This window comes from Centropristis striata, chromosome 11, assembly GCF_030273125.1.
Source record: "Centropristis striata isolate RG_2023a ecotype Rhode Island chromosome 11, C.striata_1.0, whole genome shotgun sequence".
Classification (NCBI taxonomy): Eukaryota; Metazoa; Chordata; class Actinopteri; order Perciformes; family Serranidae; genus Centropristis; species Centropristis striata.
Genome location: NC_081527.1, coordinates 31437024 through 31454204, shown reverse-complemented (window position 1 = coordinate 31454204; position 17181 = coordinate 31437024). Strand labels below are relative to the sequence as shown.

Below are 17181 nucleotides of genomic sequence, written 5' to 3'. Positions count from 1 at the left end.
TCCAAATGTACCCAGAGAGCTACTTTCTCAAACACAACTGTATTACATATTATTTAACATTATACAATGCATTACATTGTCAGAAAATAAAGATTAGGAATAATAGTTAAGTAAACATAATTCAGTTTAAGTCAATTCCTAACTATAAAATAATAATTAATAGCTAACATTTCTAAATCACCCCAAGCAACATTTCCACATACGTTTTTATCACGGCACATATCGTACAGCATAATATATCTGTCAGGCTCTTTTGAATGTCTTTGGGATCTGGACTTGGTCAGACAACATAATCTGAGACATTTGTAGCTTTTAAAAATTGTGATTTGCACTTTATTGAGTAACTGAGAATCGTTAACTGCAGCCCTGATGGAAAAAAGTATTTAGTCAATGACAGACAAAAACAAATAAACCAGAATTTCACCTTTATTTGAGAATAGGTGGACCTCTTCCACCGTCCCTTAAATATTTTACAGTCACAGTACGTTTCACATGTAAATATTAAAATATGATCAGGCTCGCCACAAAGGATGTTGGCTGTTTGGTTTGACAAGTTGAGCTGTATAACAAACATCTTGATAGTTAACTTCAAATGACAAAGTCTGTAAGTTTGTATTTGCAGAAACTGCCTGTGAGACCAGGTGGGTGGCTTTCGGTTGAAGAAGTTTAGACTGTAGAAGTCCTTTGCAGAAAATTGAATAATGACACTAAAACCACAAGAAGTGTTTGCAAATACCTCTTCAATATTATTAGTGTTGGTGAAGCTGAATCTTTTTAGCTTAAAGTTCATCTTAGGTACAAACATAGTGCAAAATATACTTTAAATATGTCTAAATAAGCTCATTAAAAAACATTTTATACAAAGTTTGACACTCAGTTTTTATGTCTTCATCATATCAAACTGGTCACGTCTTCCTCCGTTCAGGCTCTCAGCAGGACAGACAGCCCGAGGACGCTCAGCAGGAGCAGCACAGCTGGCAGGGACAGAGACAAAAGAGTATTTATCACTACATGTTTGTTATCTGGCGACCACAGTTTGTGCCTGAAGAGGCTGAAATTTGTCTCAGAGGAAAAGTGTTTGTAAGGTGGTGCATGTTTGTGTTCATCCTAAAAAGTTATTAGCAATGACAAGGGTTTATTTCTACAATTAGTGTTTCCTTTTTATCTCCTGTAGGTCCCAAAAATGTAATAAAACCTAATAATATAATCACATGACCAATAATATAATAAAATGTCCTGACAAATAACATTTTACCGATAATGTAATACCTTTCACGTTGGCCTTTTTGTGTAATCATTTTTACAGATCATGTAAAAAAAAAAAAAAAAAATTCTCTGAAATGTTAAGCATGCAGGTGTACAAAATTTAAAGTACTGAATACAGATTTAAGAAGTTTGGGAAATGTAAACTTTAGGCTTTATTTAGAATTTTAAATGGATGGCAAATAGTGGAAAATGATTATATTACAAAGTCTTTACATTTTCAGGATTTTTTAACATCCTGTTATTCAGTTACGGATTGCCTGAAAAAATGTGGTTAATTTGGACACAGTCCTTCGAGACCAGAGTGTCTGAAGAGCTTCAACTAAAGTGAAAATATGATAAGGTAGTGTGTTGCTTACCATGAGGCTGGACGGCTCCACTGCCGGCTGTTGTTGATGGCGTTGCTGTGGCGTTCATGGGGGAGATGTTGCTCGCCGGGTTGGCCAGGTTCAGGAGGCCGCTGTCCAGCGACACGTTGAAGGCACCGATTGCATCTGAGTGATTACATGGATGATGGTAAGAATCCTTGGCTTTCTTTTTTACTTTTTTACCCTTTTATTTGTCTTTTTATCTCTAACACTGTTTTGGATTGAGTTTTTATTACTATTTTATTCTATTTTATTTTATTGTTTTTACTGTTTTTAGTATTTTATTGTTTTCATTGTTTTTATTTATACCTATTTGTGTATGATTTATTCTATTTTACTAACTGTACAGCACTTTGGTCAACTGAGGTTGTTTTGAAATGTGCTCTATAAATAAACTTTGACTTGACTTGACTTGACTTGACATGAGAAGGTCAGAGCCGTGGGAGATTAGACATGAAATCACAACAACAAATCATTGTTTATATATATATAATCTGCCAAATAAGTATAATTGTATATTTCTATACATAATAAATATATATAAAAACATTTAAATAACAAAATGATTAAAAATATGAGCAGCAACATTCACATTTGTGAAGCTGAAGTCATCAATGTTTTTACATGAAAAACAAGTTAAATAACAATAATAATTAATCAACTGATCATTTCAGCTTTACTTGTATGTACTCTTATACTCCGTCAGTGTTTGGGGAAAGTAACTTTTAAGGCTAACTTTACTAACTCTTAAGTGAAAGTAACTACCTTAATAAAGTACTTTCAAAATGACCTATTTAAATGCTATTTAAATATGATGCTTGATGTTTTATCACTTTAACTCTTATCAAAAGAAAACATGGAAAGCATAACATCTTCAGTTTAATTTTTTCCATTTACCTATTGATCATACAAACCATGAGCGCAACATACAAACAATGTAAAGTGCACATGTGATACAAAAAAGTAATCTGAGTACTCTTACCCCTAACACTGTCCTCTGGTAGTTTAATTTACTAAAAAAACATAAGGTTATGAACTATGAAAGGTAACTGAACTAAAGGTGTCAAATAAATGTAGTGGAGTAAAGAAGTTCAATATTTAATAGCAGTAGAAAGTGCACAGTAAAGAGTAAGTAAGAGTAAATGTACAAAGTTACATTCCATCATTGTGTAATTTTTTTGATATATATCCAGGTTTCTGTGTTTTAACGTGTTTCCACTTACTTCCATCAAAGGATCCCGTCCCGAGGAGAATCGTGAAGGTGGTGTCAGCGCTGGACCTGGTGTTGGAGGCGTTCACGTATGGGACGTCAAACTCACACTTGATCACATTTCCTGTCACCATGCCTCGAATTTCTTTTGTTCTCTAGAGAAGATAATGTGAGAACAGATTAGATAAGTTAAAAAAATGAAGAAAAAGAATACAGTAGAGTTTTTTTTGTTTTTTTTTAAAGGTACAACATGAAATTTATCTACACAGAATTTTATTATTTTCCTAAATTATTCTTAATTTTTTTCTTTTCATTAAAAAAAAAGACATTTTCCTCATTTGATTTGAAAAACATGTTAAATGTTGGTCAATTGTCGTCCAATATTTTGATGGCTCCGTCTCTGAGGGCTAATAAGATTATTATTATTATTATTTTTAATATCCTTTATAGTTTAGCTTGTTTAACCTATTAACTACATTAGCTTTTAGTTTCCATTTATGTAAGCAAATTAAGAATACCAACACAGAGATATTTAAAACCTACATGAGTAATAATATAATATATTTCATGTATAATAATATAATCTGACACATTTGTTCTGCCATTTGTTGCTTCTTAATAAAGCAGCTGAAAGCACAAACTGAATTTTCCAAGTTGATGTGTGTAAAAGTAACATCATTAAAGGTACAAAATTAAAAATAATTTGTTTTTATTAATTCTGATTTGAATGTCTGATTTTATGATCTTATCTTTTGTCTTTTGTTGTTTTGTTTTTTAAAGCTGTGTGCTTAAGCGAACAATAAAAGCTTCTTACTGAACAATTAAAAGGTTTCTGGCCAAATATCCACTTCTTATCAGCACTTTAACACAGAAAACGACAGACTTTTCAGATAAACATTTACTTGTTCGTGTTATTATTGGTCCATGGTGAAATCAGTGGGTGAACATTTTAGGAAAAACCTCAATAAATGCAACAGAATTATAAGCTATGGCTTTACAGTCACCAGCTATCAACCAGACTGGTGACCTATGGGTATATTTTTAATCAAAATGTCTCAAAAACACCTTTGTTAAAACACTTGATGAGAGAATATGTTTTGCAAGAATTGTCCTCATCCCTCCAAAAGAGACATATGGTGCCCAAACACCTTTCTTGGACATGTTTTCTTTGATTTCTCCATTATCTGTCTGTATATTGTTTCAAATATCTGTTTTGTTAAGCATTATTCACAGAAGTATTTGAACAGGGTGATGTTTTTTTCTTTTCTTATTAACATAAAATATCAAAACATACATCAAGACAAATAAAGGTATCAGAAAAACAAAATGTGCCAGTATTGTATGATTGAGCTAATGAAAATACAGTAAGGCCATAAAAAAGTCAAACAACAGAATCAAGAAAAAATAAAATAAGTACATTTAAAAAGTGAATAAAAATGTATGATATAGTCCAGCTATTTGATGAGTAAAAATTTAGAATTTTTTTTTTACTTTTGTGAGAACTGAATCAGTGGAAAATATCTTAGTAAGTGCATTTATTATACTGCATTTATTTTGGGGATTTTGTTTTTTAATCAAAATTAATATTGTAATTATAAAATTGTGACTTAATCATCTGTATAGATTGTAGTACATTAACCAGTTCATTGACCTATGTATGAATAGAATAAATCGTTTTTGGCATTAAATTTAATGCCTCACCGTCTCTGATGGAGTGAGCATATTGTTAGTGTTGTTTCTGTCCATCGTCCTGAAGAAGAACGTCCCGTTGTCTGAGCTGTTCTGAGCGCAGATGAATAGCATGGTGGTACCCTGAGGAAATAAAGAGTGGAGAAAAGAGATGAGATGACTTCCTTGAAGTGAAGACAATGACAAATTCCAACAGTCATGCAGCATCTTTGTTATGACTGGAAATAAGCCAGTAAAGTAATGAAGCTGTTTAGTTTCCTGCTCGTCTCGTTTTGTCTGTGTGTTCACCTGAGATGACTAATGTTTCTGGAGCCCTGCGGGTTTGTTTCATTTCTTTGTGTGCTCAAAGTCAAAGTTTCACAAAGCTCTGGAAAGTCATTGCACAATTTGCGTCTGATTTGTTGTTGTTAAGAAATGTTTTGTCATTACAAGAGCAAAAAATCAATTACTTTATATGAAAAACGACATGCAGTAATGTTAATACATTGTATTAAAAAGCTATAAGTAAGGTATAACTAAGGTGTAATTTTTACTCCTATTGTTTAGCCCACAAGATGCTACACCATCTTACACAATCTTCACAGACTGTTTCCCCCGAAACATTTTATGACATAATAATGGATCTTATCAATAATTGTGGCTAGTTTCCAAAAGTTGTAAAAAAAAATAAAATAAATAAAAACCCAACAACAAATAAAACAACAATCCAGCTGGAAGAGCACAACCAACTAAAAAATAATTAACTAACTAAAATATTTATCAAAGCAGTCTTACATAACAGAATATGTTACAGATAATATTAGGCTATCTATTATATTAATATCTGTTACACATATATTCTTTATCATTATTTGTCAAAGCTGTACACAAGAGTACCTTATAAAGCTTAGAGTGTAATTTTAAATGCTTAAATCTTTTAATTGTATTGGGGAATAATAATACTAGCTTCGTAGCTTTGTTTGCTATTTGTACAGTTACATTGTTAAAAGTTGGCAGTTGGATTGTAGGGTTTTTTGTTTTATTGTTATTTGTTTAACTTTAGTATGAAATCTTTTCCTTAACCCACATTTCACATCACATTCAGTTGTAGCTTGTAGCTTCATTATAGCCTCCTTCTAGCTACTATGCCTAGTTAGCTGCTAGCACGAAAAACTGATGTGTCAAAACCAAACTGTCCAGAAGCACTTGGAGGTCATTATAAACTGCCTAAGTGTAATTTTAAATGTGCAAACTTATCTATGATAATAACTTAACTTCATCCAAAAATGAATCAATCCAGCACCAGTGTTTTTCTTGATAGTTGTGTAACTAATGCTAGCTCGTTAGCTTTGCGAGCTAGTTGGACAGTTAATGGCGACAGTTGGCAGTGTGTGAGTTTTTTTCTTTTAAAGTGTTAGTTTTAGTGCACAAAATATTACAGTTGGTATCTTGGCAATGTCAAGTTACAGCAGGTGAGACATTGAAGCATGACGGCACTGTCCTAGTAAATTTAATTGCGAAATCCAAATCCAGTATATAAAAAAAAAAGGCGCCAGTTTATCACTTCTACTTTTTAATGGAGGCCATTCAGCACCTGTTGCCTTCTTCAAACACGGTGGACAAACATTTTTCCATGCTGTGTCTGAATTCAAAGGCCGGACCCTCTAAGGTCCATGAATTTATACGGAAAACATAATAGACATAAAAGACGGCTCCATAGAAATGGAGCCGTCTTTTACCCAAATTATGAATCACACAATGCCTTTTTCTTTACAGCCTTCAGTATTTTATGACAGAGACACCATCTTGTTTGTAATGGACTATTCAGGCCGTTCTTATCAACTAAATAAATATTGTATCGCGTCAAATTTCACATGGCTGCGTAATATTTAACAGGTAATTGCATTCAGGCCGGCAATAAAGAGCAATAAAGGTATTAATGAAGCAGAAAGTCAATATGCTTTTCCCTGGAGCCTGGACATGACAACAGAGTGTTACATAAAACTAGATGCTGCGTCACAATATTTACATGATGAGTATCATTTAACTTGAGTAAAATACTAATTGGTGGAAGAAATTTTTTTTTTTAAATTTAAATTTTGGACTCAAAAGGTACAAAGGTCTCTATATGTCCATTTTCAGACACATAGGCTACTTGTTTACTGTTTAAAGTGACAAATTTAAGGCGAGACACTACAGGCAAAAACACATATTTTTCGGGCACCGGTAAGTTTTGATGTTTTGGGCTATTTTTCTCCCAAATAAAAAACATCCAAAACAAACATTTTTTCTTCATTTGATCCATTTGCTCCTGTAGTGTTCTCCTAAAATCACTAAAAGTTAGTGTTGTACTTCAGAATGAACGTAGTCTAAAATCGCATCATCACAGGCGTCCTTAGAAAGCTCCCACTCTCCTGCACAAAATAATGTGTTTTATATCTTCTATATTGTTGTGGTTATGAATTAGATTCAATATTTTGTCTTCAAATAATCATTTCCATTAAGAATGTATGAAATCTTTAAAGGCCGTTTTCTCAAAATAAGTTTTTTCTAATGCTCTGAACCATGAATCTCAACTTCAACTCCACTTCCAGACACAAAACTTACCGGTTTTATTCTTAACTATACTCTGAAGGTTTTCACTGAGGGGTTTGTCTATATATCATTCATACCCTGATTTATAGAGCATTTTGTTCCTAAAAACATGTCGAAAATGCAGTATTTTCTGAAATTATAAAAGGAGATTTCCCGATTACCTTCTCTCACAAACTTGGAATATCAACAAAATAAAATAATTGCTTTGAAAATTTCTTTATCCAATGTTAAGATTCATGTCCTGGAAGTATATGCAAATTAGCACATATTTAATGAGTTAACACCTCATTTTCATATCTAAACATAAAAATTCCAGAAAACTTGTAATGCAAAAAAATATTGTCTCAATGTAAATAACAAACTGGGGAAGTTTAAAAAAAATCCCCCATTCACCTTTAATGTCTCCCTTTAAAGACCTTACTACTTCAAAAGGACAGCAGATACTAAAAGATGTTTGAAATTGGCCACTATAACATTGCTTTTTGTGTGTGTGTACCTCTGAGGCCATCATAGTGAGTCCGAATGCGACGTATCCCATGGAGTACCCTCTGACTTCTACGGACAGCGTAGTGCCGTTGGGAGCCATTGGCGTGCTGGTGACCACGGATGCAAACAGACAGCTGGTGTTTCCTGCGGGGTCGCAGTCGTCTGGGGTCTCCACACATAGTTTAGTCTCTCCACAACCAGCCCGAGTGATGTTTACCTGGTAGACACACACACAAATAAGGGCTGAAACTATTTTGTGGTAAAACTACAAGTAAACAGTGGTGGAAGAAGTATTTAGATCTCTAACTTAAGTAAAAGTAAAAGTATTAATACCACACTGTGAAATAACTAACAAATTAGTCCTTGTATTAGTTAGTCCTTGTAGTCCTGCATTCAAAACTTACTTCAGTAAAAGTACAAAGGTATCAACATCAAAATATACTTAAGGTATCAAAAAGTACTCGTTATGCAGAACTCAGATTGTTATATATATTCTAAATATATTATTAGATTATTATTATTATTATTATTGATACATTTATGTAAGCAGTGTTTTACTGTTGTCCAGATAGGGCTAATTTTAACTACCTAATATATGTTTATGTGGTTTCATTTATAAACATGCATAATTATTTTTAAATTGATCACATTCTTTCATGTTTAAAACTTGACCTGAAAAGTAACTAAAACTTTCAGCTAAATGTGGTGAAGTAAAAAGTACAAAATTTACCTCTAAAATGTAGTGCAGTTGAAGTATTAAGTTATTACATAAGTACAGTACTTAAGTTAATGCACTTAGCTACATTCCAACTCTGAAACTTAAAAAAAACATACTTTTATAGAAAATAATGCAAATACTGTGACATATTTTGTCAAATCAGACATCTCAATGTATTTAATATTTGGAAATAAAGAGCTTTTATAGACTACTACTGATAAGGTTTGTTGTGTTAAAACTATTTTTCCTCCTCTTGGAATCCTTGCAAGACACAAATTGCAAATTATAATCATAATGTCTTATTAAGATGTGAAAAACATGCTGCTTTTGTTCTTCTTCTGAGTTTAATGCTGAATCACAAACCAGCTTTAAAGCATACCGTCACCAACTGTGATGCTTTACTTGGTAAGCTGGTATTTGTTTGTTCGTTGTGATAAGGTGTTTGTTTACCAAGGTTATTTACACAGGTTTGGGAGTTAAACTGCTTATCGGCAAACAATCTGGATTATGTGCTGCTCTGCAAACTGACCCACTTTTCTCAAGAAAAGAGAAGTCCAAACACAGGAAATAGGCCAGATCTTTGATACGTCACTATACATTTGGACATTTTTTTAAATCTTAGAAATAAGATTTTTTTTAAATCTATTTTTTCCTCTAAATACCAGCTTTGTAAACAACTTTTCAATTTTTAAAAGTGGTTCTTAAACAAAAAAGATCTGTTTAAAGTGCGACTGTCAAGCAGGTGGAGGATTAAAGTGAAAAAGAGTCTCACCTCTGTACCATTGGCAAAGGACAGATGTTCCGTTCCTCGGACACCCGGTGACACATAAGCCACCAACGCAGCAACCAACAAAATCAATCCTCGGTCCATTCCTGACAGGAAGACACAGGAAATGGACAAAACACAGAAAATTTATATTAAATATCAGATAAATGAGATCTGATGTGAGAGCCTATCACCAATAAACGTTTAAGTTTTAAGTTTTTCTCCCAGAGATATAGGATAAAAAATAAAAAACTTGCTAGTTAAACTAGATACATTTCTTGATTAAAAATGTGTACAAACTATTCATTTAAGCACAATTATAACAAATAATATACTACTTTAATTAAATCATCATATTTTGAAAAGTCCAAAAGTCTCTTAAATGACACAGGAAAAAGTATTTTTTTGACTTTCAAATATTCCACTATTACTTATTATTCTTGCAGTTAATCTTATTAAACTAAAAAATAAAGAAAAAACTAACTAGCAGTAATGAAAATGAATTATTAAAATAAATAAATGAATAAATAGTTATCACTCAGAGAGAATCCAGGTGAACTTACCTGAGCTGTAAAAGTTAATGTTAGAGTCGCAGTAGAGTTCTTTGTTCAGCAGTTTCTGCTCCTCTGAGTGAATCTGATCCCTGCGGGAACGGTTTAAATCAGCAAGCGTCAGCACTGAGGCTCGCTGCTGGTGATGCAGGATGCAGCATCCTGTCGAAGGTGTGTCCTTCACCTGCCTGGAAGTCATTGTGTAATCAAGGAAGCAAAAGAGCCTTGTCATTGTTGGGGAAATCTGTTTGTTGGTTCACTGGAAAGGAATTTGAACCCACAAGGCAAGAAATAGTTAATACGTTTCTTGTAGTTAAAAAGTTTGCATTATAGACTGTCAGCCTGATTAACCTTAAAGACAAATAAAGATGCATATTGGGATTGAAATATATCATAGAATACAAAGAAAAAACATCACTATTTGCTATAACTGAGGTTTTTTATTTCATTGTTATTTACTTGGTTATCTGGGGCCTGTTATATAGAGTGAGTTAAACAAATAAGATGGTTATTCTGACTAATTTTCAGTTGATTTGTTCTATTTTAGACATTTCCTTTATTAATGTTACTTATCTTGTGATTGTTCTTTTATTCTTTGTTTTTTTTAATCTACTTTTGTGGATTTTGGGGTTTTGTGTTTGTTGTAATTATTTCTTATTAAGAGGAGATTTGTTTTGTTTATAATTTTACCAATAATACAAAAACAACATTGTAACAAACGTGGAATTTGCTGAAAATCACATGAAAATAAGTCAGATTAACTGAAACAATCTTGGCTTATGTGGTTAAATGTGAATGCAGTACATTCAGGTGAGTTTTCTTTTTCAAAAAGATATTAAAAAAGATATGGTTCATATGTATAGATGCAGAATTAGACGGAATTTAAAATACTTACATAAGGTGATTTTAGGTATGATAAAATGAAAAAAAAAAATCTAATTAAATATAATTTAAAAAGACAAAATATAGGACCTGGATCTCATTGAATGATGAAGTGACATTGTCATTGGCCTTGCAAGTTTGTATTTTTGCTTTTGATACATAGATGATGGTTGTTTTCTGTTTTCCCTTTTTTATTTTTATGTTATGTTATGGTGTTGTATTTTACATTTTATTAATTATTTTATTAATATATTATTATTATTGTTGTTGTTATTGTTGTTATTACTGTTATTGTTTTTATTAATATTATTTTACCCCTTTATTTTATTGTTATTTAATTTTTTTGTAATTGCTGGATGTAAAGGCACTTGGTTGATACATTTTGTAATGCTTAAAAAAAATCAATAAAAACTATGTACTTTTTAAAAAAAACAAAAAATAGGCCATAAATACGGCTACATGTGCAGCTACAGAGTGGTAAGAAGTTGCCCCAAATTAATATGAAAATGCAACGTCGAGAGCAGACGTAAACAAGAAGTAAAGAAAAGTCAAATGAGGAATTACATTCCATTAGCTTTCCTAATATTAAACTTTTTGTGTTGGGTTTTTTAGTGTGGTGTTACACAAACATGACAAAAAAACGTGTTCACTGAAACTCATACTGCAACGTGATTCATCATTGCCTAACAGAATAGAGTTACAGTCTGAGTGACGACAATAAACCAGAATGTTAGCTATCATAACGCGACAACTTCCTGATGAAATCAAAAAGGAACATTGTGCTCTAACATTTCTGTTACAATAGGTACATGTTTCCAGTCAAGGATGTTTGGATTTGTTTCCTGAAATGGTATACTACCCCACAAATACAACAGTAACAAGATGTATCTTCAAAAGAGTGAAAAAGAGATGAAATGATAAAAGAAATGTTTCTTTATGTTACACCAGATGCTTGAAGTTAATAATTTTGAACTGTGCCAACCAGTGGTGGAATGTAACTAAGTACATTAACTGAAGTATTGTACTGAGGGGCAAATATTGTACTTTTTTACTCCACTGCGTTTAGCTGACAGCTTTGGTTACTTTTAAGGTCGAGATTTAACATAAAAAAACATGATCAGCTTAAAGTGATCAAATATTTTTCTTAATTAAACCACACAATAGTATATAAAGTAGTTGCTGCTTACAGAAATGCATCAAAAATAAGAATTCAATAATATCTTTAATATTCATAAAACAATCTGAGTTGGGCCGTTCTGCGAAACAAGTAATTTTGATGATGATACTTTTGTACTTACTTAAGTTTAAGTAAGTTTTGAATGCAGGACTTTTACTTGTAGTGGAATAGTTCTGCAGTCTGTAGATTCGACTTTTAAAACACCAAAACTGAACGGCCGATGTGTTTCTCCCTGTATTATCCTCCTGTCAAAGGTGAGAAGCCTCCGAAACTATATTTAACCCATTGTGGTGCTCTGAACTGTCTCCTGAGACCCAGACAGATCAAATTTCTTTTGTTGTCACCTGTTCTTTAAAACAGGGCGTACCTGTGCTCAACAACAGGAGGAAACTCTGGAAAATGAAGAATTTTACCCCCCAAAAGACATTCCTTTAGAAAACAAGAGGGCCACTGTTTGTGAGCCACCAGAGAGAAGCTGCCATTATCTTAATTGTGGCTATTGTTAATAAAAGGTCAGATCCTTCAGCACCCATAGTTCTTCCTATAGGAACCATTCACAATAACACAGAGGGAAAGACAGAGTTTTTGCTTTTCTTGAAACTGAATCTCAGAGGTAAACAAAGTAGCAGAGCGAGCAGCTAACAGGTTTTCTTCTCAGATATAATAAAAGGGATATTATGTGCCTTTATAATACAGTACAAAGTAGTTAGTATGGCCGGCAGATACAATAAAATCAGAGGCGCAGCATGGAGAAGAGCATGAAGTACTCACGTGTCTGTACAGAAAGACTTTATTTACAGACTGTAAATAAACAGTGTGTGTTTCAGCTGATAGTTCAGATTTACCCACTGCTGTTTAAAACTGACTCATGTTAATGACAAAAGCAGCTTTTTTGGACTTTAGGAACAGCGAAACAACATTTGTTGAATTTTACTGACTGAACTTTGGTTTATTTAATCTTTGTTGATGATAGACGACATTGTAATCTGAGCTCAACCGTCCATTTATAGGCTTCACTCACTGAATTATGTATTTAATGTACACAAACAGTTAAGCTCTCCCCAAATAGGCCATAACTACGGAAGACCATTTCCTCCAATGTGACGTAAAAATAATAAAGTCTGTAAGTCATTATGATGACAAACTTTATTATGAGATGCTAAATCATAATTATCAGATATTAAGTCACAATTATAAGATAATATCTCATAATTATGGGATAGTATATTATGTTAGTAAGTCATACTTATGACTTAGCATCTCATAATTATGACTTAGTATCTCATAATTATGACTTAGTATCTCATAATTATGACTTAGCATCTCATAATTATGACTTAGTATCTCATAATTATGACTTAGCATCTCGTAATTATGACTTAGTATCTCATATTTATGACTTAGTATCTCATAATTATGACTTAGCATCTCATAATTATGACTTATTACCTCATAATTATGACTTAGTATCTCATAATTATGAGAAAGTTTTATAGTATCTCATAATTATGAGAAACTAAGTCTCTTACTATCTAGTGATAAACAAACTCATGATATAGTAATTCTTAATTATGAGATGCTTAGGGATAATTCTCATTATAATGATTTACAGAATTATTATTTTTGTCACATTGACTGAAATGGGCTTCCATACATAACAGATTAACTGAAAGCTACGAATATTTTTAGTTTGTCAATAGTTGTTAAGTACAAAACTTTATCACAGTAGAAATCTTAGAATTTACTTATTCAAATACAACGCTGATTTTAAAACAGTTGGGCCGTTGCTTAAAACGTAAATTAAACAGAATGTGACAATTTGATGATTCTCTGTGACATATTTTTATTTTAAAAACTGTACAAAGACGATAAAGAGAGACTTTGTACAGACTAACAGTCAGGCTGCACTGTTCCAAAGAACTTCATGAAAATCAGGCTATATGTTTTCCTGTAATCCTGCTAACAAACACTGTATTTTGCTTTGAAAGACACCATAAATTTAGATGTTTAAGCTGCAGTCAGGATCAAAGTCTACATTCTGGAGTTTGAGTTTCAAATACTTGAATCAATCCTTTAATCCCTCAGTGTTCTCAAATAGCAGTTAAATGAAAACTACCCTCCTAATGCTTGCGTTAGTGGTAATCATTAAGGCTGAACCAACCAAGGTATGTTGAGCATCATGTTTGTTCTCCTTATCACATTCACACCCTGCCTCCACATTACTCTTCACTCCCTTTCTTGGCCCACATTTGTATTTCCTGGCACCAATAAGAACCAGATTGGCAGGTGCCTACTTTGAAACCTCCTGACTGTGACTGAAACTAAGTTTTTGTTTTTTTCCTCTGCTGTCTGACATCTATTGAAGGATTAAGAGCAGCACACTGGTGACGTCAAGCTCTTTGTTTGTTGTGTAAATAGCAGTTTTTTAATACCACCCCGATTATAAAAAAGAAAGTTGGGCTTGGTCTAAAATGTAAATAAACAGAATCAGGTACTGGTGGTACTTTGATGATTACTAATCTTAAATGTTGTTAAATGTCTTGAAAAGTTATGATTTTATATTAATGTGATAATAGTATGGCTTCATGTCAGATACAGATCTTTTGTTAACAATACAGTTGTATAAAAGCATTTTGCTTAACCTGGCCTTCTAAAAAACATATTTTTCAAACTGTGAATCATCCCTATACAATATGGATTTTACTTTGATCAATTTCAGGTAACAGGACTCTGTTAAACACCTTAAATTTCACATTAACTGTCCCTAAGTTAATCTGAATGATTTTCACTGTACCACCAATTTCCATGGAAACTCTAGAATATTGTCCTCAAAATATAATACACCAAACGTTGCATCCCAGGGCTGCTTCAGAGAGAATGTTAAACGTGTGAAGGTATTGACTTTAAACCTTGTTTTCCTACAACGATCCTTCGTCAAACAGGCTGGAGGGTTATGAAGCTCTGATACCTGCCTCATCGATCAGCTCTCTGACTAACTGTTTGTTCTGTAGGTCTGGAAAAACACACACCTCAGGAAAGCTCCGTCTGTTTGTGAAAAGTAAAGAAAGACAGAACAAATGGCAAGAAAGAGAAAAGAAGGGAGTGCAAAGGATCAACTAGAAAAGCGTTGCCTAGAGAAACTGAACACAGAGACATGCAGATGTGATTGAGGTCATCGTTAAGAGCTCATTCATAGTAGGTCAGTGTGTATATAATGTTTTATATATATATATACAGTTGAAACCAGAAGTTTACATACACTATATAAAAAGACACATATGCTTTTTTTCTCACTGTCTGACATGAAATCAGACAATCACTTTTCCTGTTTTAGGTCCGTTAGGATTACCAAAATTATTTCTATTAAAAGACAGATTACAGTTTTGTCAGACCAAATTAAGGTCTTTGTCCCTGTGTGCATTTGCAAACTGTAATCTGTCATTTTTATGTTTCTTTTGGAGTAAAGGCTTCTTCCTGGCAGAGTGGCCTTTCAGCCCATGTTGGTACAGTACTCGTTTCACTCTGGATAATGACACACTCTTACCAGCTTCAGCCAGCATCTTCACAAGGTCTTTTGCTTTTGTTCTTGGGTTGATATGCACATTTTGGACCAAAGCACATTCATCTCTGGGACACAGAGCCCGTCTCCTTCCTGAGCGCTATGATGGCTGGACATTCCCATGGTGTTTATACTTGGGTATAATTATTTGAACAGATGAATGTGGAACCTTCAGGCATCTGGAAATTGCACCCAAGGATGAACCAGACTTGTGCAAGTCCACAATTCTCTCCCTGATATCTTGGTTGATTTCTTTTGACTTTCCCATGATGTTACACAAAGAAGCAGTGTGTTTCAGGTGTGCCTTAAAATACATCCACAGGTGTGTCTCGAATTAACTCAAATGTTGTCAATAAACCTATCAGAAGCTTCCAAAGACATGACAGCATCATCTGGGCTTTCCCAAATTGTTTCAAGGCATAATAATGTTAGTGTATGTAAACTTCTGACTTTGAAGAAAGTAATAAAAAATTGTCTAAAAAAATCCTTCTCTCATTATTTTGGCATTTAGCAAATAGAAATAATTTTGGTAATCCTAACGGACCTAAAACAGGAAAAGTGATTGTCTGATTTCATGTCAGACAGTGAGAAAAAAAGCATATGTGTCTTTTTATATAGTGTATGTAAACTTCTGGTTTCAATTGTATATATAAACATAATAAGGGGTTGGAATAAATACGTTTTTAATTCTTCCTACTCCTTTTCAAACATGAAGTTTAAGCGCCTGGAGAATTTGTTTATTGGGACTGACGTCAAGGTTTCGTACAGGCTTTCCTTGTTTTTGCTCTTTATTTTTTTCATTACATCATTGCACTTCGTCGTAAGGCCTGTGGGCTTTAATCTGTTTGTTTTGTTTTTAAACATGTTTAAAATAAAGATACTTCATTCATTCAAAGATTGTCATTTGAATAAATATTTTTTAAGTCCCAATCCATCTCCAAATGAGGTAACACAATGATTAAGGCTATAGATCACTGATTAATGTATTTACATTTGCAGTATTACGGACTCGTTGTCTGTGACACACAGGCAGTGAAAGTTTTCCATCACTCTGCAGTGCCAACGCAAAAGATTCACTTTTCAACTTGTGTGTGAAGCGGCATTGTTGAAGACACTGTCCTCGCCCAAAAACAACTTAATTCTTATTAGCCGCTGAAACATGAACATCACCAAGGTGAAAGTCTTACATTGTGGGGTTTAAAGGCAAAAGAGAAAGTGAGAATACGGGGTATAAAGAACAATAAAGTCCACTTAGTAGCACCTTTCAGACTGCAGTTTCAAGCCGGGATATTTATGCTTCTGGAGGACCAAGTGATCCTGGCTCTGTACCGCCTTTGGAGGTAGTAACAGAGGTGTAAATTGGCGAGACCTAAAATATGTGGTATTGTTTGTGTGACTAACACTCGGGTAAAAGGAAGGCAAGTGGACTATATCATCAGAACCACGCTTTTCACTTGAGTCCGACAGTTATTAAATCAGCAAAATGCAGAACGACTTTGCTTGAGTCTGTAGAATCTCTACACTGAGAAACAGCATGACAGGCAGTTCTTCCACCATTACCGTTTAAATGCACTCACCGCCACTGTTGCTAATTGTAGATTTGGGCGGCAAAACTGCTTGGTTAAGTTTTAAGGAAAAGATCTTCGCTTTGGAATAAAAGAAATGACGTTATACTGGAAGTTCCCTCAGGGAGGTGTCTTATAGAAAATGTTGTGAAGCCTGAAAGACTTTCCTGTTCTACACTGTTGTGCCACCATTTCTTTCTAATTCTGCCACAACTGTGTGAAAAACTCCTCCCCCCTTTAGTGAGATAACTATCATCACCTGTGACTTGTGAACATGTGAGATATGAATCTGATGAATCTGAATTTTTTTCCACACGATGACGAGGTGGAAAATATTTCAGAAACAGCTCATTTCTCTCTATTGAATATTACA

General features: G+C 33.4%; 1 protein-coding gene across 1 annotated transcript; it reads right to left on the bottom strand.

Annotated features, from left to right (window-relative positions):
• Positions 1-413: 413 nt before the first annotated feature.
• Positions 414-9958, bottom strand: LOC131980771 (putative ferric-chelate reductase 1). The gene is made up of 7 exons (XM_059345071.1): positions 9638-9958; positions 9081-9181; positions 7601-7807; positions 4543-4653; positions 2855-2996; positions 1623-1757; positions 414-974 (listed from the first exon to the last, which is right to left on the bottom strand). Exons 1-7 carry the CDS (start codon positions 9855-9857, stop codon positions 922-924), a joined length of 969 nt encoding a protein of 322 aa, XP_059201054.1. The 5' UTR covers positions 9858-9958; the 3' UTR covers positions 414-921.
• Between the last annotated feature and the right edge of the window lie 7223 nt (positions 9959-17181).